Genomic DNA, 23,234 nt, shown 5'->3' with positions numbered 1-23,234 from the left:
CTGCATACAAGTACTTATTATACAGTAAAACAATTGTCAGTATTTATTATTGGTTAAGAAAATAAAGGGAGTAACCAGAACTGCTGAAATATTTTCCCATTTTCTACAGTATGCATTCATATTTTAAAAACAGTCTTTTTCTATACTGATCCTATTGTACTGATTCTGAAGTGAAGAATGTAAGATGGAAAGGCATAATACTACCTTTGGGAACACAGTGGACTAGAAATGTTGTTTATAGCACAATCCTATACATGCTTACTCAGAAGTGAGTATTGTGTTCAGTAGGGTTTACTCCTCAGTATGTAAGTACAGTGGTACCCCGGGTTACGAATTTAATTCGTTCCGCCGCCGCTTTCGTAACCCGGAAACTTTCGCTAGCCGAAAAGCCCATAGGCGCTAATAGCGAAAGCCGCGATTCCGTGTGAAATCGCGCCGAAAAGCACCAAAAAATTTTTCGTAACCCAAAATAACCTTCGTAACCCGGAAATGTTTTTTTCAATTGATTTTTTTCGTAACCCGGAAATTTCGTAAGGCGGCGCATTCGTATCCCGGGGTACCACTGTAATGGTAATATTGTCCTACATTGTAGAAAACATATCTGAAGATGGATTAATTACCATATAAATGATTGACGTGGTTCCTTACGTTAGGTTGAATCAGAAAAAGAAGAAGAGGAAGAGGAAGAAGATAGTGAAGAGGAAGATGGAAAAAATTCAGATGTTATGGATAAAAAATTGCCTTGTAATGAAAGTTCTCAAAATTGGAATGCTTCACAAGATGCTGTTATTAGAAAGGGTATATACATATACTTTTACTAAATCTGTTGCACAAAGTAGAAATTTATACTTGGTTCCTGCTCAGGCAACAGCATAGAGGGGAAAAAAGGGACAAGATAGAATAGATAAAACACAATATAGTGCAACACAAGGCAAGATTTAGCTGCCTTAAATCCCATTTCGGGAGAAAGACAGGATATAAATCCCATAAAATAAAATAAATAAATATTAAAAATAGAATTTAAAACATTAAATATAAAGTATCTACAACAGAGTAATAAAAAAACCATACGTTGGTAATGCTTTAATACTAAGACAGCATCCTATGCCAACACGCTATTGTTGTCACACACAAGCTAGTTATCATACCTGTAATCCCAGGAAATTGGTGAGCAAAAAGGTATCAGTGTAAAACCCTTCTGATCTCCCAGATGTATTTTGTAAAATTAGGGGCGAAACAGTTTGATCTGTTCAATTGGATTTCAGTGTCTGAATAGAAACTAAAACTTTAGATTTATCATAATGAATTGCCAACTATTCAGTATTGCAATAGAAGTCCAGACAGTTGTCTTAGATGACAATGAGAGAAGTGCTGCATCATAAAGTGTTAAAGAGTAGAAGAGATAAGGACCTAATTGGCAACCTAGGTTGCAGAAATTTTTCTTGCAGAAAGTGTCTTAACCAAGAAAGTAATATAAAGATTGGACACAGTAGGGAGAATAACACAGCCTTAGTTTACTCCAATATGTGTTGGTATTAATCTAGTCAAATGATCTTCCTGATTATATTTCATTCACATATAGGTTTTAGCATAAAGACGGTCAGTATTGGTGGACTCAGGTTTATGCAGTAGTTTGTCTTGAGAACTTACCAAATGCAGTCTTAAAGCTTATAAAAGCTGTGTAAAATGTCCCTCAGTAGGGGAAGAATATTCTTTGCTGATGTTTAGTTGTGTTTTTGACATTTTCAGTCCATATTACTGGTAAATATTTGCAGTTCATTAGCTCATATTCTAGCAATACTGAACTGCAGTAAATTTGCTGCAGAATATCAGGATGTTAGCAGATACAGTCCTCCATTCATAGCCACAGGGGATCTATTCTGGGGGGGCTTGTGGATAAAAAAAAGCGGGATCTTGAGTCCCATTGTGCTTAATGGTGGCTACATGCACACATGCCTATTGAATTAAATGGGATTTCTAAATCTGCAGATGGCAAGATATCAAGAGCCCACTGTACTTTTTTTCTGTTTGTGAATCAATACAACTCTAATATTGCTAGCCTTTACACATTTACTCATAGCTAAGTTCCACTAGCTAAAATATGTATAGGATTATAATGTAACATACTGTGTTTAAAAATTGGCTAGGAATGTGATAAACTGCATTATTCACATTTCTTCATAAATCAAGTGTTTATGAAGAAAGGTCAATGGCTATTAAACTGCCACCCCAGGAAGAAATGGTTTGCTATGGGATTGTTCCTGTGTTCCATTTCAGTGGTCTTGTGCAGTCTAGGTTGTTATCTTAGAGTAAACTGCTTTCAACAGTTCCATGGCTTCCATTTGCTGTCTGCTTGCTTAATTTCTTTTTCATTGTGTATGCCTTAGTGAGCTGTTGGCCCTTTACTGCTAGGAAAGGGAAGAATGAATGAAACACACCCTAGAACTAAACTGGATGAGGCAATGAATGAGTGGCAAAAAAAGGCAAAGCCATACAGTCAAGCATAGTATGGGTGATGCAGTAACTTTTAAATTCAGGTTGAGTCTCCCTTATCCAAAATGCTTGGGACCAGAGGTGCTTGGTGTTTCAGAATTTTTAGGATTTTGGAATATTTGTGCATACATAATGAAATACCTTGAAGATAATAATAATAATAATAATAATAATAATAATAATAATAATAATGTTTATTTATATACCGCTTTTCCAAATTAGATCAAAGCGGTGTACAACAGGAAGTACAATACAATATCCAAAGTCAAAATAAAACATAACAGGCCTCTCTCCCCCTCAAGATGGTGGTCAGAAGGAGGGCTCTTTGTCTTTCCAGGCCAGGCCTCTCTCCCCCTCCAGATGGTGGTTGGAAGGATCCAAGTCTAAACACAAAATTGATTTATGTCTAATATACACCTTAGACATCTAGGCTGAAGACATTCAGGGGTAGCTATGCTGGCCATTTAACAAACAGAAGCAAAAATCCTTCAGTGATATATTTACTTTCATCTAGGCTGTATGTAATTTTATACACAATATAGTTTTGAGCATGAAACAAAGCTTGTGTACATTGAACCATCAGAAAACAAAGGTGTCACCATCTCAGTTACCTGTGTGGATTTTGAAATTCTGGATAAGGGAAACTCAACCTATAGCTGCTTCTAAAGCTGGCATGTGTTCTTTGCAGTCAAACTTGATTTTCACTCTTTGAAAAATGACAATTGGATATTTTGTTATGAAAATATAATAAATCTTTTATTTTCTAGCTACAGCTGCAGTAGGAATGGATGGAGAGGAGAAGGAGAAGAAGGGTGCAGAATCTCCATGGGATTCAGAGGTAGGTTATGTTTTTATTGGTATGCAATGGGGTTTTGAGGAAAATACTTCTGTTTTAAGCCTCCTGGCTTTTATTGTTTATTATCAGTTGCTTTTTAAAATCTATCCTTTGGTAAACAGATCTTGAAAGATTATTTGTGTTACAAATGTACATTCTTTCTATTAAAGATTTAAATTTGTATTTCTTTGGGAAATGTGACCAATAGTACAATAGGCCCTCAGCGTCCATGGATTCTGCATCCATGGATTCAACCATCCACAGCTTGAAAATATGACCCCTCCCCCAAAAAAGAAAATCCCAGAAGCAAACCTTGGTTTTACCATTCTACATAAGAGAAACCATCTTACAACCCCATTGTATATAATGAGACTTGCCCATCCATAGATTTTAGTATCCACGTGGGGACATGGAACCAAAGGGCCCATTGTATTGGATCTCACAAGTGAGTAATAAAATTCTCAAGGTAGAAGCTGAATAAGTAGTCCCACACCCACAGGATCTAGAAAAGAAACAAGTGTAGTCTTCTTTATAAAACGTAAGGTACCTTTATAAAATATATAAAGTGTGCATTGTCAAACACATAGTCTAATGAAAGAGGGACAGAAGAAGAGGAAAATGACTGCAGGTTAAAGCAGTGCAGGAGGAGAGTGCTTATAGAAGAACAAACAGTAAATATGCAGACATGCAAACTAGCAATAAATATAGGTATGCAACTGTTGTTAACTCTAGCAGCATCTGTTTTGTGATTTTATTTTCCAATAGTGTATTACTGAAAGCCCCAAAAAGTCAGCTGCCAGTTCCTTGCCAGCATCTCCTGCCAAAATTATGACATGCATGCACAGTATTACAGAAGAGCCATATGAAAGTAAGTTTTTCATAAAAGTTTTCCAGCCTACTTTATGTCTGTTTTGTACAACATTCATTACATAAGATATGTTACAAATTAACCAACTCTTTGAAAATCAAAGACAATCATCTAGATAATGTGTAGAATGTTAGGTATTCTGTATCGATACTGTCTTTATAGTTACGGTTGGCACTTGACTTTCACAGCTTTGGCACTTGTGAATTTGATTATTTGCGAGTATCTTGCCTTGTGCACTCTTCCCTCCTGGGCTTTTCCTAAGGGAGCAGGGGGGAAAGCCCAGTGGGAGGGAACAGCCGGGAAAGGTGTGCATGTGCTTCTCTTACCCCTCCTCCAGTGCCTTAGACAGCTAATACAAGCTCTCTGAGGCACTGGAAGGGAGGTGGGGAACTTGCATGCCCTCTTCTCTTGCCCCTCTTCTGATGTCTCAGCTCAGGCAAGCTCTCTGAGGCATCAGAGGAGGGGCAAGAGACGTGCCCGTACAAGCAATTCCCCCGCCTCCCTTCCAATGCTTCAGAGAACTTGTCTGAGCTGTCTAAAGCATCAGAGGAGGGATGAGAGAAGCAAGCACCCAAGTCCCTCGCCTCCCTTGGATGCCTCAGAGAGCTTGCCTGAGCTCTCTGAGACATTGGAAGGGAAGAGAGGCAAGCGCACATGTACACTCTTTTTGCCCCTCCCATGCCTTATTCATGGATTTTTCACTGTCATGGGGGTCTCACGATCCCAACCCCCATGAAAGTCAAGGGCCGGCTGTAGTTCTCTTTGTTTATGAAACTGTCTGTTCAAGAAGCCATAGATACTTCTAGTTTAAAATCTTTTAGTTAAAACATTTGGGCACAAATTTCCTTAGAGGTTTCACTCTGTTGCATGGAGTTTACTCTCACTAAGTTTGCAGGTGGTAGATGGTACTTTTTTATTTCTAATATGGGAACAGGTTTCAAAGGTATTGAGTGCAACAAATGGCTACTGAAAATTACAGTGCATTATTATTAATATCACCGATTTGTTTCTTTTGATGTTCTAGGGAAATCAGAGGATATAAAGGTAAGCAGGGCTCTGTAATTATATTAACTTCAATGTGTTAATTTAAATATTGTGGGCTTTTTTAGTTTCCCAGGGGAATCTGTTAGCCCTAAACATATCTAAATCTACCTCCTCCTCTTTGATATTAGAGTTGCTATAAAACCTGCTTCTCTGATCCTAATTTGGACGCCATTATGTGAAAGCGAGCAGGTCACATCGGCTAGCTTAGGAGTTGCCAAGAGGAATTGTTTTCTGGACATGTCAGAGGAGGTGAAGGAAAGCCTAGCTATGAGACAATAGGATGGCTTCAGTAAGAGTAAACAACTCCATCTACTTTATGTCATCCTGCTACATGAATACACCCATTCACACCTGCATGCTACACCTTTGGAAGACTCAACTGCAAAGTGTCACTCAGGCATATCAAATATTTGGACCATTTGGGCACATCAACTCTCTGGATTTTGCCCAGGGTACAAATTTCCTATTCATTAAGGAACTTTTCCTTTGTTTAGTTGGATTAGCTTGGTTTGCAGGCAGAGATGCTGCTGGTTTTTGCCTTGCCAGACCCCTGTTTTGCTCACCAAATTCTGGTGACCTCGGGAGTGATAGAGTTCCCTTTTTCCTGTCCCGTAACATCATGAAGAGGAGCAGCTTCCAAAAAGGTGTCATATCTTGGTTAGAAGCCCTTACTCTATTCCAACTTAACACCTTTATTTCTTAGTTCTTATGTGCTTGTGTGAGTGATTGTTAAGAGTGTGTTGGTTTTCCTCTTTGAAATAAACTATAATTCATTGAGGATTTGCCTCTGTGGTCCTTTGTGCCTCCAACCTTGGTATACATAAGGATGATTCCAGGGCTGTGTAACACGGCCAGTAATTTGAGCTAATATTTAATTCCCCTAAGAATGAGCTGACATTAAGGAATAGCTCCTGTCATGGTTACATTTCACAGAGTATTCTGATGGTGCCTTCTACTGGAGCACATAGACATAGCTAATAAACTTGTTTCTTCAGGGAAAGGAGCCACCCAGTATTCCTAGACCAGCCCTGCTAGTAATGACTGAGGTTTTTGGAGCTCCTAAAAGCCTAACTCAATACTGCTGGTTTTCTTTTCCTCCCCCGCCCTCTTTCCCTCTAGATTTTCACTCTCTCCCTGCTTTCCCTCCCAGCCAAGAGTATTACAACTAAATGAGGAACAGCTGAAATCTGAGGAACAGGGAACCATACCACATCTACCTAAGATGCTAAATCTCTCTTTCCTTAGAGCCCATCTAAGGGGCTGTACAAACAGCCCATCTGTGCCGCCCCTGGAAGTGCTGGGTTGGATATGTAGCAGCCACATGCCATGCCCTCACCCGGTGCAAATAGAACCTGGGAAATGCGGCTCCTATTTGCACCCTAGAAGGGGCGCCATAAGGGCCGTGGCATGGCCTTATGACGCCCCACGTGCGCAGTGCCGTTTGGACTCTGCTCACAATGGACGTCATCACGGCATGTGCTGTCTGAATGGGCATACGCCAAGATGGCGCCCAGGTGGTGGACTAGGGTTTCTGACCTTGTAAACACTCAGCCCTTATCTAGTCCTTGTCCACGTACAGGCCAGCATAAAGTGCTAGTCTGTACACCTCCTAAGTTCTCTTCTCATAGTTAACCTCCTTGATAGAAGTACAGAGTAGACCAATAGAATAAAGGTTAACCTAGTTCATATATTAGCAAGTTAACTTTATGTGCAACCCAGTAAGGTGATGGAGCAGCTTAAGCTTTTAGTGGCTGTCTCTTCCCATGTAATTTTCCCTACTTGTAGGTCCAAGGATTTTTACAGAAGGGTCAAGATTTTTCTCTGTAAAAACTTTGAAGCTTCAGCTTCAACATTTATGGCTTTTGCCATGAATTTGGGGTTTTCTTTCCCCTGACCTGTCTTGACTTGGGCAAAGGAAATAGTGGTCACAGACTCTACGCTCAAGTCATTCATAAATTAGCCAAAGAAGATAATGAGTTCATTCTTTTATGCTTTCAAATCCAATGCAGTAGTCATAGCTACCAATACACTTGTGAACATCTGGTGGCGATACTAGGATTTCCTACACACACACCAGGTTTCAAGGATAACCTTCTTTTGGGGAGTCACATTGTTTGGTGGACGTTTGGGAACTGCTCTGGTGGAGAACAAAGACAAATCTAAGGCCAATCTGACCAAAGGGGAAATGGCAGCCCTAGTTTTCCTTCCAGTTGCACAAATTCAGTTCTAATTCACACTCAGTGTGGTGGGGTTATAGTTCAAGATGGAACCATGGCTCCTAAATTACCTTTCAGTTTTAGCATTGCCTTTTTCACTGCCTACAAATACAACAAGAAGATAGTTTTTGTTAGCTATTGATACGCTGTTATGCCGCATCCGTGAGGCAGTTCCCTATGGATTATTTCTTTTCTGCAATTAGGGACTGAAGTACTCCTGGTGCTCCAACTCACTCTGAAAGGACTGAGTAGTGCCCTCTCCTAGGAGTTTATCAAGTGCCGTTGCCCAAGTGTCATGCCACAAGCACTTCTAAACTGGAACAGAAGTGTTATCGCCATGGAATTGTCAGGGAAGCTGCCCTTTTCTTATTAACGGATTAATCCATTAATAATAAGAAAAGGGCTTTCCCGCTGATGATTCCATGGCGATAACTCTTCTGTTTCACTTTAGAAGTGCCAGGCATGATCACACTGGTGACGCTTCCGCCCCATTTTGATGATGTTTGGGCAATGGAAGCGTGATATTTAGAGCTCTGTGTGATAAGCCCCCTAGAGCAGGAAGTAGATAAGTTCTACAACCATACTTCAGAAGCAAGCATCTCCCCAAAGTATGGAATAACCTTTATGAGTCTTCCTAGAAAGCAGACATTCTCTGTAAAAAACCTCAGTTTTTCATTCTATTTCTTGGTTTTTGTTGTTACAGCCAGAAACTGCCAGCACAATCCTGCAACATGATGCTACTTCTTCTCATGTTTTAAAGCATATAGAGAGCAAAGAAAAGCAAAAATCAGGTAATCCTTGGTAAAATGACTTTTGCTTGGATGGAAGGAAATTTGTTTTTACCTTTTTTTCCAGTCAAAACAATTGATTTTTTTTCTCCTTTCAGATTTAATGGAAGAACTTGGTTTCGATGATGCAGATGATATTGAAGGTTCTTGGACATTTTTATTTCTATTTTTGTCCTTTGTGTAGAAAGTTAGGCATGACAACAAATACTTAACCACTGGTGAAATAAGTACATAAAACCACTGTACTCCCCTCCCCCAGAAATGTACAGATATTACAGATTATGCTAGCTAAATTTTATATCTCTAAAGAAAAGACAGCCAGCAGGACCTCCATAAGTCTCTGTCCAAATATGATCACTGAAATCCCTAAATGGATTTTGCAAAGACAAATTTTAGTTCATATTACAAAGATGTAAAAGTTCTACTTAGCTATTTCTAACAGACTCTAAGTCTTCCTGTTTATTGAGTTTAAAATATATTGTTATAGGGATGAAGCAAAGAGGCAGCTTGGAGTGGCCTGTGGCCACTCCAGCCACAATCAGCCCCCAGTCAGCCCAGGAGTGCAGTGACTGGAGGGTCTGCTTTTGAAGCATGTTGCCACAGTGCTCCCAAACAAGCTCCTGGCAAGGAGCGGTTTTTTGCTGCTTCTTTTGCCGGCAGTTTCAAGCTGCTTCAGACAGCCGTAGAGTGGCTTCCAGCCACGGTGGGGGTGTGTGTCATATAAATGTCACGTCCCCAAAGTGGCTGGAAGCCACTCTGTTTGGCCTATCTGTTTTGGCCCATAGTTTGCATTCTAAAGCATGTACTGTACATGTGTGGATCTGTTTGCTCTCTTTGTTTTTGATGTCCTGATTTCAGATGCATCTGACTGGGATTCTACCAGCCTTTCAATTAAGAGTGTTCCCTGTGCTAAACTGTATGATGTCTTAATGATGGGAGAGCATACATCTCCATTACAGTTAGGAAAATCTGCTTGTATAAATGAAAACTCTGTTCTTTCAAGAGCACAACAACTGTGTGATGGTCTGACAACAGTTGCATCAAAAGGTAGCTGACATCACTCTTTATATACCTTATATACTTATCTGTAAATCTGAAAATTTATGCCCAAAGATTGACCCCAAAATCCCAGGTCAACTTATTTCCGATCGCTATGGAAATGTGATAGTAGCTCTTTCAGATTTCCCAATGCGGTGCAGAAAGGAGTTTAGCAAGAAAGAGCCAAGCAGAAAGAGTCCTGGGTGATTGATTGATATTGCTGTTTTTTTAAGAGTCCCCCTCCTGCCCGCGCGTCTGGATGAAACCAAACCTGAAACGAAGAAGAGTCTCTTGTCATATGCACACATACACACACTGAAGGAGCCACCAAGTTTTACCCTTGACCTATCCATGAGTCATGGCAAAATCCATAATTTTGTCACCAAAACCTGACCTCAACTTATACGTGAGGTCAACTTTTAGTTGAGTATATATAGTAATCAAAATCTGCTTGTACACTAAGAAGATACCAGTATTTGGCTCATGTGTACAACCCAGCTGTTTTTAGTAAAACCTTCTAAAAGTTGGGGATTGCAACTTAACTTTGCGCTGGTTGTTTTTATCTGGTGAAGTGAACCTGATGTGAGGGAGGTCAAGTGGTAGAATGGATAGAATGGAGTAAGTGTGATGGATTGCCAGGGAGATGGGAGACAATGCAATGAAGTGGGGAGCTAGGACAGTATGGTAGGCAGTTGGAGAGGGAGAGAGGGAAAAGCATTAGAAGTTCTGGTAAAATAGCTGTAGCCTTAATTTTACTTTAAACATGTAATACTGGGCTGAAAATACATCTCTTATTCTCCATAAATATGTTGGTTCTCTATTTAGAAAATTGTCTTTTTTTTAAGGGATTCAGGTGTACACTTTGTATTCAGACACGATCTGTGTGGCTCAACTTAAAATTCTCTCTCTCCCAAAGATATATTTTAATATTACACCCTGTTGAAATAGTCATTTAAGTGAAAGTTATTTTTTAAAAAATATCTGATTAACTTTGTCTCTTCCCAGCACATTTATTTAGGAAAGTATTTATATACTGTGCTATAGTTTAAGATCGTAGAACAATGTACAGTCAGTCAAACATCATTTAAAATTATTTTCAAGCCCCAGTTTATTACAGTTCTAAATAATTCAAGATAAAATGATGGTTGGAAATCTTCAAGGGGAGGAAACCTGACTGTTGAGTGAAGCAGAATGATAGTTGACTATTTTTATTAGAAATCAGAATCTTACAGTGTGGTATTCAAACACAAATATGTTCATCCAATATTTTTACAGGCCAGCAGGGTGTTGAACAAAACAATACTGGAGAACTAGAAAGGGATGAAAACAAGGTATGTAGATTAAAAATTGCCTTTAACTATGAGTATCAAATACTGTTTTGCAGTTGAAACAAACATTAATTTAATTATTCAGTTATGCACGGACTTTAAAACAAAGTTGAATGCACAGATTTGATGTCTTTCTAGTCTCTAATTTGTTGTTTTGCTCTGTGAATATATTAAATAATTCCATACTCTCCAATACCTTCCTTATATGTCTAGGAGCAGCACTGATACCGTACATGTAGAAACATGACTTAGCTATGAGTTTCCTAATATTCCAGGAAGGCTGAAGTGGTTGAGTAGTTTTTAACTGAATTAGAATCATCTTGAAATCTTTGGTTGCTGTGGTCTTAGCACCTTTATAAAAGTTTTCCTCTGTGGAGGAATAGAGGAAGAGTTGGGTGAAATGCTAGTTTATTTTTGAAAATATCTGTAAAAGTTGATAATACAGGAATATACACAATTTACTTACTACTTTGTGTAGTATCCTACAGGATATGAACGGAGTAGAGAAAGGGCATGAAAAGCCATGCCACCAGTACTATCAGAATGGTCTGTCTTTATCTGTGTGATAGTAATATGGCAATTGTTGAGTAATTCAGAATACTCCTGCAGTATAATATATGCTTTTGTGATTTTTTTGTCTTAAATTGCCAAGATATTCTGCAGTTAATTACAGCAACAGTTCTACAAAAAGAAGTTGATTCAACAGTGTTTATAGTCTATATATATGTTATCACATATTTTAAAACATAGTATAACATTTTCTGTAATTTTGAAATAACTGATAATATCTCTTTCATGTATAGCTACTTACTGTATGTACTCATGTATAAGTCTAGAAATTTTAGTCAAAAAATTGACCAAAAAAAACTTGGGTTGACTTATCCACAGGTCAATGTAAATACTATACTTTAACTCTTATATAAAATAAGAGCCATCCCTTTTCTCTAAATACTGTAGAGTGATAAAAGGCAAGAGCTTAGTCCATCCTGGGAACAACAAAAAGAAGCATGGATCCCCTCTACTCTCTAATAATAATAATAATAATAATAATAATAATAATAATAATAATAATTTGTTTTATTTATATACCGCTATTCCAAAGCTCATAGCGGTGAACAGCAAGTAAGCTAATTTGCCCCCAACAGTCTGGGTACTCATTTTAGTGACCTTGGAAGGATGCAAGCCTGAGTCGAGCTTGGACCCTTTTGCTGGTCTTGAACTCGCAACCTTGTGGTTTTGAGTGAATGGCTGCAGTACAGGCATTTAACCACTGCGCCACCAGGGCTCTAATCCATCCAGCCTTTAGGATGAGCACAAACAATTATGCCTGCCAGAATTTTCTAAGTTCTTTGGTATCATTTTCCTTTGTATCATCCTTTACATCCTTTGTTACATGCCCCTAAGTCTTACCCTCAACTTATCCACAGGTCATATCAAAATCCATAATTTTGGCCCCAAAACCTGCCCTCGAATTATACATGAGGTAGACTTATAGGCGAGTATATACGGTATACATATCTCTTATGCATAAGTAGTATAAGAAAATGCACCAATTTGAATAAGAAATAGAAATTATTTGTCTCCCACTCCATCGTATAACTAGGATCACTTCTGAGAAATTTAGGGATTCCTCTACTGACAAATTGCAAGTCTCTGCTGACAGGTATCTTTTGCAGTTTTCTCCATAGAGATGGCTCTGGGAAGTAATGTGGCAGATACTGCCACCAAAACTATCCTACTTAAGACATGAAACCCTCAGCTTGCACAGAGACATTTGTTGCACAATCTAGTTGGGAGTAGTTCCAAGGAAGTTTACTTCCTTGTAGACCACATCGAACAACTAATTATACCAACAAAACAACTCATCTTAAGTAGAGAATCTTCTGTGGTTCTGTAGACCCAGGAGTAATAATAACTCTTTACTAAGAGGGTGCCCCGCATGTCTCCATAGGCATCTTGGTACATGCGACTTGCATTGATCCCAATAATTGCAACCTTTTCCAGTGTGTTTGGATGGAAAGTGCAGGCCTGGTAGCCATAGCAATGCTGTATAGGCCTAAATTGAGTTGGAACCTGTAATCCCTAACCAGCACAAAACATCAGATTTTCTGACTACTACAGGCTAATTTGTAGGTCATAATGGCGCATTACAGACCGCCGAGAAGTGGCGGTCTGTCGCCGCCGGCGGTTGCAGCATCCAGGAACCGCAGCAGCCAAACTGCATGGTTCCTGGATGCTGCAAATAAGGAGCGTGAAAATCGCACTCCTTCCTCGGTGCCAGAAGAGATGCCGCGAGGCGCTAGTCACGCACTTGCAGCGTCACTTCTGGGGTGCAACATGCGGACGCAGAGCGTCCACTACGTCAAGATGGCGGCGGCCGTGTGGAATGGCCGCCGCCATCTTGTATGGACTCGATCCGTAATAGGGGTAAGTGCGTGCGTAGCTGCCCGTGTGTAATGGGCCAATATCTCAGAAGATGGTACAGGAGTGAATGACTGTTGTCTAACCTACTCAGCCCTTGTGTCTGTACAATAAAATTATTATTATTATTATTATTATTATTATTATTATTATTATTATTATTTTCCTGCCTCTCCCAGGTGGATCGAGGTGGGATCACAACCCAGTATAAAATACAATACAAGAAATGGAAACCTATATAGGAAATACAGAAACGTTGAGAAACCATCCAGTTTTTGTTTAAACATAATAAGCTCCGTATCAAGTGTTAGTATTTGACAGATTATGTGTCTTGAAGAAGGCAGGAAATGAGCTCCAGCAGCAAAATAATCCTAAGTAATTAATACTTAGTTGAAAAAAGCAATCATATCCTGTTATTTCTTACTGTTAATAACACTTAAAGGTTGAGTCTCCCTTATCTGAAATGCTTGAGACCAGAAGTGTTTCGAATTTTGGATTTTTTCAGATTTTGAAATATTTGCATATATATAATATATTTTGGAGATAGGACACATGTTTAAACATGAAATTCATTTATGTTTCATATACACCATATACACATACCTGAAAGTAATTTTATATACAGTATTTTTAATTTTGTGAATGAACCAAAGATTGTGTGTACCTTGAACCATCAGAAAGCAAAGGTCTCACTGTTTCAGCCACCCATGAAAACAGTTTTGGTTTTTGGAATATTTTGGATTTCAAAATTCCAGATAGGGGAGATTGTATCTGTTACAAGATATTGTAAACAATTTTTATTACTCCTTAAGATAACAGAATAATTTCTTTATGAATTTCTAGCATAATTTTAACATGATGGTTATTGTTTGTTAATTTCTCTTTATTCATACTTGCTTGTAAAAGGATAAAAGTGAAATAGATACACACAACTCCTTAGAAAACCTATCACCTGAAACACAGACAGACCAGTCAGAGGTTCCATATGTTTGTGATGAAAAGAAAATTGGAGCAGTAATTCACAGTGAGGAACCAAACAATGAAAGCAGTCATTTTGATTCAACAATCTGGGAAGAAAGATATGAAAAAATGTGGGTTGCAAATGAAAAAAGGGAAGTCAAATCACATTTTAAGAGTATTACTGCAGAACTAAAGCAGATGTTTGGTGAAATCAGTAAAAATGAGAAAAAAAGTAATACTCCTGTTGAAGGACAATCTGAAGATGGCTTCAGTAGTTTCTCAGAGGGTATAAAAGAATCACCACCACCTCATCTGTCTAAAGCTACAGTTGATACACCAGGAGAGGGTGATATTAGACAGTTGAAGCCTGTCAGTTCAGAAGAGAAAATAAATACTGAAAACTCAGTTTTTTATCCTCAAAAAAATGAGAAACCAAATGTCAAAATGGATCTGAAAACAAACAATGAGGTATTGCCTAACAATGCAGAAGAAGCAGGAGTAAATGTAAATGAAGTAAAAGGCGACAATAAATATATACAACTGGAAAAAATTATGAGTGGGAATATCATAGCTTCAGAAAAATATCCTGATTATTCCCCACTGCCCAGTAGTAGAGACACTTCAAATACATTTTGTAAAAGAACATTTTTCAGCCATCCAACTGCTGATCGTGGGGGTGCAAATGTGGAAAGTGAAGAAACTCTGCCCTATTTTAATAATGGTGTCAGAAGCTGTAAATATTCTGATACTCAGTCTGGAAATCAAGTGAAATATTCTGTGGAAACCTGCTGTATACCATCAAAAAAACAACTGGATGAAGAATTAGAATGTGATGTTGCAAGATTTAAGAATGAGGTAGGAATGCTACAGATAGCGTTCCTGGCTTTGGAGAGAGAAAAGGCCCAACTACAAAAAGAGGTAGAGAAGTATTTGCTGCTTTCCATTCTTTGGTCTTTCTCCAACCTCAGGCATCCTGTTCATTTCAGCTCTTCAGCATTTATTGTAAAGCCTTTTTTTTTTTTTATGTTCTGGCTTTATGCTATGCTTCCAATATAAATCAGGAAGGAAAAGTTTTTATGTTTTTTCTTCTGATCTGTATCAGGTAGTAATTTTAATATACAGAATTCAGAAATTCTAACACAAAAATATTTCAAGTAATTCTTGTTTTATATAGGTGCAATTCCATAAGACATGAACTGCACCTATTTATGAACTGACTATAAATTTGGTCCAAAATGTGAAGCTGGTGTCTGAACAGGGTATTTATTGACTTTTCCATTTATTCTCATTCTTGCTTATCACTGTTCACTTTGCTGTGTGAAACATTTCATTTTTGTTTAATTTTTTAATGGTATACTTGATCACTTTTGTCAATAATATATGTTCTATTTATAATTCAAATGTTTGTGTTCCTAAACCGTTTTCTCTTTCACTAATAGACATTTCCCCCATTACCTTCTTTATTCTTTCTTTCTTTCTTTCTTTCTTTCTTTCTTTTTTTTTTTTACAATACTAACTCTTACTAACCTAAACTTTAGTAGTGAGTAGTTTCTTTTCAATAGTAGAAGTGTTTTTCTTGTGCTCTGGACTGATAAGCAAAATAAAAAATAAAAAATAAGTAAAAGACAAAAAACCACAACCAATAATTCTTTGTGATTATTGGCATTTTTATTTGCTTTCTGATAAATATAGTAAATATTTTTTTCTAGGTGGAAGATGAAAAAAGAAAGCAGGGGCTGGAAGCTGAAGGGAAAAAAGAAACTGTTGTAAACCCTGGAAAAACGGTGGATGAAGAAACTGAACAGAAAACCAAACAAATGCCTACAGTGGATGAAAACCAGTATATTAAAACGGAAGATGACAAGACAGAAGAAAACCAAGTTATAAACAGGATTTCCTCACCAGAAAGAAAGCGGTTTATGCCAATTTCATATCAGGAGTGAGTATAAACAGTTATATCAATCCACATCTGTTTCTATGCAGATCAACTTATCTAAAAAAAAATTGCAGTCTCTTAACATACTTCCTTCTGCTAAAGCTTTGTTTTAATGGTTGTTAACAGCTTGCCTAAGACATCCAGTATTTATATTACTGTACTACATATATTGTATGGGAAAGAATATAGGCAGCTGTCTAATATCAGGTCAGAACACTAGGCCATCTAACTTAGTCTTGTCTGTGCCAGGGTGGGAATCATGTTGTCCTCCAGATATTGGGATTATTCTGTTTTTGTAGTCAGCAGACCAGAAGACGATGTGGCTGGGTGTGTTTTGGGTGGAATCTGAGGATGGCTCCTGGTTTCCACCATCACTGTTCCCTCTCACTACAATTTTCAATGGGCTATGTAGGCAGTAGTATGTCAGATTGCCCCTGCAGACTATCTGGAGTGTCCCATGTATAGGATTTTAGTTTTAATATGTATCCCTTGGTCTTACACATAGTCAGCACTTTTGAAAGGATGTTGTGTCAAAAAGGTACCTGTTCGCCTCCTTTCAAGCATGTTATGTGGGGCCTGTTTGTTTTCTTTCAACTTGTGACAGACATGAAACTGAGGTATTTTTGGATTTTTGGATAATTATTTTTTGGAAGAAAAAAAAGAGCTTCCAACTATCCCTCTGCCAGCACATACAAAGTATGGAGTATTGGAGTAGGTCAATCCCTGTTTTAAACACATACACATACACACACTGAAAAAGAGGCAACTGGAAATAGATGGTGGGATGGGGAAAGAGCCTTACGTTTAAAAAGATAATTATTTCATCAGAAAAATAAGAAGAGAAGGAAAAAGATATTTCCTTTCAGAGTGCACTTTACCTTTTTTTCTTGGCATGGAGAGAAGAACCTCCCACTTTAGGGAAGGCTGAACTAGACTAATATAGCTGCCACTTTGTACTACCGAAATTGAGTGTCATTTAGTTTTATTGAAGTAGGGAAATTTCCCTTGGCACCAAAGAGGAAAAAAAGCATAGTACACTGCATCAAGAGGCAAGGAGGCCTAGTTTTCTTCCATCTTTATGAAGAAACAAGTGCCGTTTTAAAAATGCAAGACAATTTATTTCTTTTCCTTTGCATTTCCAGAGCATTGTGTAAGCAGGTGAATTGGCAATTGTGCTATTGAGTTACAGTGGGGTAGCTGTGTCTATATATCTCCCAGTTATTTTCTCTCAAAGGTTTCCCTGGTGGGTTACAGACCACCCGTTTGGGGCGGGCTGCACCCGCCCCTTTCCCCGGTGTATTGGGGCCTCAGCTGCCAGACCGGCAGCCTCCGAGGCCCCGATCCGCCGCTTTGCAGGCTGCGGGGAAGCGTCAAAACGCTGCTTCACCGCAGCCTGGAAAGGGGTGTCCTTGGGGCTTCAAGCCCCAAGGACACCCCACGGCAGCGGGGAGGAGGAGAAAGGGGCCACTTGGCCCCTTTCTCCCTTGCTTCGCTGTGCGCAGCCGTCTGAAGGCTGCACCCAGCGACGCAAACCAGGAAGAAGCTCCGAAATGGAGCTCCTTCTTGCTCCGCGCAAGGGGCGCATTAAGCGCCCTCGCGCGGAGGGATAGTGTCACGTCCGCACTGCCTCGTTTGGAGGCAGCGCGTTTGTGACGCCATCATGGCGGTGGCCATGTGGAACAGCCGCTGCCATTTTGTGCGCACGGAGCGTGTATTAGGGTTAGGGGGTGCGGAAGCACCGCCCCTTCCTAACCCTAGTACGCGCTCTGCGCGTACTTTAATGGCGGTCTGTAACCCGCTCCTGTTCAGCAAAAGTCTGGCACACTTTCTCCACCCCTGATCCTATTACCCCTTGTTTTCCATGGCTCTAGAAGCTAGGATTCAAACTACAGTAAAAGAGATTCCACCCAAATCTCAGGAGGAGCTTTCTGATGGTCAGAACTGTTCAACAGTAGAATATGCTACCTCAGAGTGTGGTGAAGTTTCCTTCTTTGGAGGTTGGATGGCCAATGTATGCTTTGATTGTACATTCTTGAATAGAAGGAGGTTGGACTGGATGGCCCTTGTGATCTCTTTTAATTCTATTATTCTATGTTAAGGGCAATGTTTGTCTGATTATGGCAGGGAAGTCCAAAACTCAATATGTTTCTGACAAACAGTGAAAGTTCAGAGATATGCAGGAGCGCAAAAGTGAGAACCTTCTTTCTTTCAGTTATCTGCCTTGGTTCCCATGTCAGGAGAATGGCAGGATTTAAATCAGATAAATAGAAATGGATGCATCAAACATTGAAATTAAAGCTCATGATGTGGAAAGGGGGGGTCCTTAGAAAAGAACAAAAAAAGGGGATCTCTATCTCTTAAAAAGGATCCATGTGAAAAAGAGCTTAAAGTAGAAACGAGAAAAGGATCCAGGAATAGCCATGTTGGACATATAGCAAATCCAATAACAACAAAAACCCACCAAACAGTGGTACCTTTATCGGACCAACCAAAATGCACAATATATATGTTGCAAGCTTTCAAGGCTACACTGCTTCTTCATCAGACAAGATGTTAAAAACCATACAGGAGGAAAAAATTAAAGGTGTTAGTCAGAGACCTGCATTTTGCTATCTTTGTTCTCAGTTCAGATTGTATGGAGGGATATTTCACAAAAAAGATGCTTCCTTGTTGCAAATGGATATTAAATTTCCTTGACTTTGATAATCTCCCAGTAGCCACATGGCCAGAAGGAGGAGGTTTCAGCCTGCAAGCAATACCCTCCATACAATCTCAACTGAGAATAAAGATAGCAAAATGCAGGCCTATGACTAACATCTTCAACTTTTTTCCTATATGGTTTTTAACACCATGCCTGATGAAGAAGCTAGTGTAGCTTTGAAGGCTTGCAACATGTATATTGTACAAGAGAAAAGGAAACAATTTCTTTGCATGTCAGACATGCCATTCCTATTGTTCAGTGTTCTTTTTGATCAGGCATACACTTCAATTTTAGGATTAACAATATAGCAGCTTCACTAGGTAAATACAGTTGCCCCTTTGTTTTCACGAAGTATCCATTTTGGACCACCACCACCACCCCCGCAAATACAGGAAATCACCACTATTCGAGCCCCATTGGCTTGAATGACAGTTCGTGGCCATGGGATGCACCTCATTTTGTCCCCCTCTGTTTGCTGCCTGAGAATGGGCGAGGGATGCAGACTCCAAGTGGAGTCCAAATGACTGTACTCCAATCTTTTTCCTTCATTTCTAAAAGGTTTAGACCACAACAGGAATGGATAACTGTTAATATTTGTGAGCCTTTCTTAATTCTAAAACAACTAACAGAAGCCTGGAAATGTGGCAAGGGGAGTTGAGGAATGAATAGGGGGAGGGGGTGCTAAGTGGCACTGGGGACCATAAAATGACCTTGACTTTCTGCACTTCTGGCTTAAAACATAAACTAGTGGAGCTGAAAAGTATAAAGCTTGTTAGTAGTGTGTAGCTGTTCTCCGTACTACCTATAGAGTCCTGATGGCACAGTGGTCAAATGCCTGTACTGCAGCCACTCACAACCATAAGGTTGCAAGTTCAATCCTAGCCAAGGAGGCTCAAGCTTGACTCAGGCTGGCATCCTTCCGAGGTCGCTAAAATGAGTTCCCAGCTTGTTGGGGGCATTTAGCTTACACTTTGTAAACTGCTTAGGAAGTGCTTAAGTGCACTGATAAGCGGTATAGAAATGTACTTGCTATTGCTATTGCTGTACCCACTTTTCCAGTGTGCTTACTGCCATTGACATTCCTCAGCATGGTAAAATGAGCACTACAAACCTGGAAGTGCAGCTTTCCTTTAAAATAAGGTACAGTACACCTGCGTCATACGTCATATGCAGCTTTCAGCATACACTGAAAGCCGCACCAGAAAAGCCCTGGTGTGCCCCGGATGAAGTAATGGGTGCACGCGCCATGCCACACTCCAGCATACGCTAATTTCCCTTATGTAGTTGGGTCCGGAATGGAAAGGGCTCACTTTATATATTCATCTTGTTTTAACTTAGAAGTACATTGTTTAAAAAGTCAATGTACTTTAAGACCCTCTGGTGGCATGGTGTCTACACGTTGCATGCTGGTGGAGTGTCTTGAAGCTGCCCTGGGGCTGCAGTGAAGCTGGAAAAGGTGGTCCTTTCCCAGCCCAAATAGGAGCAGATTTCTTCCACTCCTACTTGGGCCAGGTTCAAGGCAGATTGGGGCAGCCACATGTGTTTGCCAGAGCCCCAATATGTCTTCGGCAGGGATGGCTCCAAGCCTCCCCTTCCTGGCCATCTGCTCCAGCCCATAGTCATAATGCACTATACTCTCACGGGCGAGGGACATTACTCAATCCTGGAACATGCTGTTGGCTACATATGCCATTGCATGTTTCCAGCAGCAGACTTTTTAAACATGCAATGGTATCTGTAGCCAGCAGCATGAGTGGAAGAGATCTGCTTCTATTTGGGCTGGGAAAGGACTACCTTTTCCGGCTCCACTGCAACCCCAGGGCAGCTTCAAGATACTCCACCAGTGTGCAGCATGTAAACAATGCGCCACCAGAGCATCTTGAAGCCACCCATGTCTAGGCAGCTGGTCGGCTTCTGGGCTTCTTCCAGGCAGTTTCGGAGTATGCAGCATGTAAACACCATGCTCCCAAGATGCCCAGGAGCAGACATCAATGGTATATTTGGCCCTAAGATACTGTAGAATAAAATCTTTATTCAATATATTTATATTTCCTTAAGTTCTTGTTTTTTTTTAAAAAAAAGATAAAATTCTTAAAATCTGCCTCTTTGAAAGAACCTCTGAACCTCTTTTTATTCCAGTCAGAATTATAACTGTAGATTCTGCTTAAGATTCCTTTCTAAATGCATACTGTTGTGTCTCATTATATCATTCCCATTACCAAGATACTGATCCTTACACTTCTATTCAGTATGATTTAGATCCAGTTTTCCTAAAGATCTTAAACCCAGCAAGCCATCAGAAATTCCTTCCTGTAAATACTTTCGCCATCCTTCTTTTTGTTGTAGTTTCATTCTTCCTTAGTAAAAGATGATTATTTATTTATTTATTTATTTATTTATTTATTTATATCCCACCCCTCTATGTAACGTAGTCCATATTTGCTAGCATGAGTTTGTTTTCTTCTGCTTTGGCCACATTCGCTTTTCTGGTTTAGCATTTTTAGAGGTAGCTTTGTGCTTTGCTGTTTCTCAATTGCTCTATTTTTGTTTCATTTCAGTAAAAATCTTTTTGCCAGTGGAAAAGATGTAAGAAAAAGTGGAAATAAAAAAACAGTTTTGAAACAAAGAGTTACTGAGGAATTCACTGATGACAGCAGTTTGAGTGAAGCATCTCTGGAAGAAGAGAGGTGTGGATAATCATGATTTAAAAATAAATTCAAGTTGATTTTTAGCACTTATTTATGTATTTAAAGAGTTGCCTTATGAGGAATAAGCTAGTAGTGCATTTAAATGAGCATTATGAACAACGTTTTAAAAGATGATATTCCAGATAAGTAAAAAGGCTAAAATCTAGTTAATAGTTCCAGACAGAGTAGATCCATTGAATCTACTGTTGAAAGTGAAATCAATATTTATGTAAAACCCACTGCTTCAGTGGGTCTATGATAAATGGGATTAGCTGTTGGATTTAGGAGTTAAGTGATACATTTTTATTATAAATATTCTGAATCACATATATATTAAAAGAGTCGTCTTTGGGATTATTTAAGAAAAGGATCTTGGAATATTGCTAAACAAACACAAATTATATTGGTTTAAGGTAGGTGAAATGTATTGGGAATTATGAGGAAAGGGGTTGAAAATGATTGTTAGATTAGCTTTGTTAGCTATAACTGCAAAAGTATGACAGGCAGAGGTTTCTTGCATCCATGTTCTCAGCAATTTTTGGAAAAAATATTTATTTTAATCCTCTAGTTGGCTTTCATGTATGTATGTACAATTCTGTACAAAACTGGAAGTGATAGGAGAGATGTAGTCAAGCCAGGTGATGGAGTTTCTGCCTTTGGAGGTTTTAAACAGAGGCTGGATGGCCATCCATCAGGGTGCTTTGATTGTGTATTCCTGCATGGCAAAATGGGTTTGACTGGATGGTCCTTGAGGCTCTTCAAACTCTATGATTCTGTGTGTAATTATGTTGGCCAGATCATGGTGGGTCAGTGATATCTAATGCATGCCACTGGTTCAGTCTTCCCTAACTTGATATTCTCTAGATGTTTTGGAAAACAACTTCCATCATCACCATTGCTCATGATTGGTTGGAGGGTGATGATATTTTCAATCCAGTTGAACCTAAGTGCATAACTGGAATATATTTGGTGTATTATGTGTAATGGCCAGGTGAAGTATTGTATACTGTATATACTCAGGTATAAGCCTAGAAATTTAAGTCAAAAAATTGACCCCAAAAACCTTAGTTGACTTATCCATGGGTCAATGTAGGTATTGTACCTTAAGTCTTATTAAAAAACAGGAACTGTCCCCTGGTGAAAGGCAATCTGTCATGGAAGCACTGACCTCCCTCTACTCTCTTATCCATCCAGCCTTTAGTGTGAGCACAGACAGTTATGCCTGCTGGGATTTTGTAAATTCTTTTATCGTTGTTTTGCTTTGCTTTATCTTTTAGATCCTTTGTGATATGTCCCTAAGTTTTACCCGCGATTTATCCATGGGTCATATCAAAATCCATAATTTTGCCTCCCCAAAACCTGCCCTCGACTTATACATGAGGTCGACTTATAGTCGAATATATACAGTAGTCTGTCCAGAATGTTGAGCAATTTATGGATATCTATAGATATTTTAAGAAAATATTCTGCATACAGTCTAGGTTGTATCTTAGTGCTGCTTTTTCTAGTGCATGACAGATTTGGCATGTAAGGCCTAAACATCAACAGCACAGAAGTTTTGTACATTTTCAATGTCAATGAAATTGACTAGAAATACTGTTGTATTATCAACATTTTTTTTCTTTATTTTCTAGACGTGCAGCCAAACCTCTGAATGAAAAGAAAAAGGTATTGTAAAATATTTGATTTAACTTCTGAACACATGTACAGAAGTGTGACAATTGTATTTTTACCAAATTTTGAAGCAAAAAAACCCACAGTGGCTCAGTTCAAGTATGACATGATTGGTCAAGTTTATTAACCATCCTTTGAGCCAGTGTCTAGATTGACAAATGATGGTTAGTAATTAACAGGCAAATGGTATAATGGCCAGGTGCATTTTGCATATCTGCTGGATGAAATATGGTTGGAGATGTTAG

The 23,234-nt window shown here is 39.1% G+C and overlaps 1 protein-coding gene across 1 annotated transcript in view; it reads left to right on the top strand.

Annotated features, from left to right (window-relative positions):
* The window catches only part of ANKRD26 (ankyrin repeat domain 26), a 76,751-nt gene that overhangs the window by 15,862 nt on the left and 37,655 nt on the right, over positions 1-23,234 (top strand). Inside the window, exons 12-23 of the mRNA XM_089524349.1 lie at positions 654-798; positions 3,261-3,331; positions 4,094-4,196; positions 5,221-5,240; positions 8,160-8,247; positions 8,343-8,387; positions 9,103-9,291; positions 10,558-10,613; positions 13,938-14,909; positions 15,701-15,930; positions 21,187-21,315; positions 22,950-22,983. Coding sequence (XP_089380475.1) covers positions 654-798; positions 3,261-3,331; positions 4,094-4,196; positions 5,221-5,240; positions 8,160-8,247; positions 8,343-8,387; positions 9,103-9,291; positions 10,558-10,613; positions 13,938-14,909; positions 15,701-15,930; positions 21,187-21,315; positions 22,950-22,983 — 2,082 coding nt within the window. The remainder of the gene's footprint in view (positions 1-653; positions 799-3,260; positions 3,332-4,093; positions 4,197-5,220; positions 5,241-8,159; positions 8,248-8,342; positions 8,388-9,102; positions 9,292-10,557; positions 10,614-13,937; positions 14,910-15,700; positions 15,931-21,186; positions 21,316-22,949; positions 22,984-23,234) is intronic.

Source organism: Sceloporus occidentalis, unplaced genomic scaffold (assembly GCF_023333645.1).
Source record: "Sceloporus occidentalis isolate IW3139 unplaced genomic scaffold, rSceOcc1.0.p SCAF_5, whole genome shotgun sequence".
In the NCBI taxonomy this organism is placed as follows: Eukaryota; Metazoa; Chordata; class Lepidosauria; order Squamata; family Phrynosomatidae; genus Sceloporus; species Sceloporus occidentalis.
This window is presented reverse-complemented; position numbering and strand designations above follow the sequence as displayed.